Genomic DNA, 1617 nt, shown 5'->3' with positions numbered 1-1617 from the left:
ATAAGTAATCTAATACCAATTCTTATTATTATCATTAGAGAAATTGCAGTAGAGACACATTGAAAAAGACTCAAAACCATAATTAAAATAACCCAATAGATGGGTTTGTTCCCACGGATTATTCTAATAACAACAATCATCATTGCAATAAAAACTAACATATAATAACTTTTTTTTATATCATCCCTAGCTTGAACCGGACTGGTTCAAAATTCTCAAACCGGCCGGTCCAACTAAGAAGAAACAATTTGATTCGGGTTCATTAAGCTCTTGTTCCGGCAGCACCACCACCGTCGTGACCGTTCTTTCCACCGTGAAACCCCGATGAGAAACTAGTATTGAGATCAGAATACATGTTAACAACCTTGGAAATGTTTCCGTTGAGTTCTTGAATCAAAGCAACGTTCTTCGACATGTTATCAGCCATTCTCGATTGGTGATTGTCGTTGACTTGTTGAATCAGTGATCTGTTTCTGTCCAAAACTGATTGCACTTGTCTGAAATTCCGGTCAAGATTCTCCCACATCGCTGGATCTTCTCCTCCTCCTCCCTGCTCTGCTTCCTCCGCCACGTTCCTCCGCCGTTTCGTCTCGCCGTTCCTCTTCATAATAATTTTTAATTAATTGTGTTTTGTTTTATTTTTTTGATTTTTTGGATTTTCGTAGTCGAGAGAAATCAGATATTTATAGTAAATATCTTCTGATTAAAATTGGACACCGAGGCGAGTAAGTTCTGTTTCATCAACACTCGAATCATAGGAGCGTGTATATCACGTACACTTATCTATCTGATATTAAAGAACACGCGCGTGAGTGAAGTTGTGTAGTGATTGAATGAGAGGAATAAAGTGCATAGATTTTAATACACTTTTCTTGAATTTTTATTTAAATAAAAAAAAAGGGAGAGAGATAAGGAACTTATTGTAGAAATATCTAAAGATATTTATTGTAAAGTGAATATATAGTAAAATTTGAATAAAATAGGGAAAAAAGGTATATGGTGTACGACTTGCCACGGTGCAGGAACCAAATTCCTATACGCATGATCTCATGTTTCATGTCTAAATTTGCCTTTGATTTGGTCAGCGTTATTAACAACACTTTTAGATGTTTTATTCGTTTTAGATATCTTATTATATAGATAGTTAATACGATTTAGACATTTTATATAATGAATTGTAGTGTTTTTTGACATCTAAATTAGTTCCAAGTTTAGATAAACATTACAAGAGTGTTAGAAAACAAACAACAAGAATCTATAAGAATTTTTTTTTAGTTAATTCCAAGCTTTATTTTATGGAACATAAAGCTATAATAATAATCCGCAAGATATTTTTTTTTGTAGTATGATCAGAATTCGGTTCCCGGAACCTGGGCACTACCAAAATTAAAATTCCAAAGCACCACCGTGAAATCATGATTCTCCTCCCAACTTTGTTCTTCCATTTCAAAACAACACTACTTTATTTCACTTTTTTTAACCCTTCCCTTTCCATCACTTTTCTCTAACAATTTATTTTCTTATAAAAAAGAAAACAAATTTCGACAGCTAAATCTACCAAGAACACGAATGGCCACATGATTTGGTTTTAGTTTCAGTCCATATCCTTAAATATCT

General features: G+C 33.5%; 1 protein-coding gene across 1 annotated transcript; it reads right to left on the bottom strand.

Annotated features, from left to right (window-relative positions):
* Positions 1-641, bottom strand: LOC9298670 (protein EARLY FLOWERING 4). The gene has a single exon (XM_021015719.1). The coding sequence runs from the start codon at positions 605-607 to the stop codon at positions 263-265; it is 345 nt and encodes a 114-aa protein (XP_020871378.1). The 5' UTR covers positions 608-641; the 3' UTR covers positions 1-262.
* Positions 642-1617: the final 976 nt, after the last annotated feature.

The sequence above is a fragment of the Arabidopsis lyrata genome (genome assembly GCF_000004255.2).
Source record: "Arabidopsis lyrata subsp. lyrata unplaced genomic scaffold ARALYscaffold_301, whole genome shotgun sequence".
NCBI lineage: Eukaryota > Viridiplantae > Streptophyta > Magnoliopsida > Brassicales > Brassicaceae > Arabidopsis > Arabidopsis lyrata.
Note: the sequence above shows the minus strand (reverse complement) of the source record. Positions and strands in the feature narration are given on the sequence as shown.

Bases quoted from the DNA above. Each gene is read 5' to 3' on its own strand.
- LOC9298670 (XM_021015719.1), bottom strand. From the start codon at position 607: ATGAAGAGGAACGGCGAGACGAAACGGCGGAGGAACGTGGCGGAGGAA.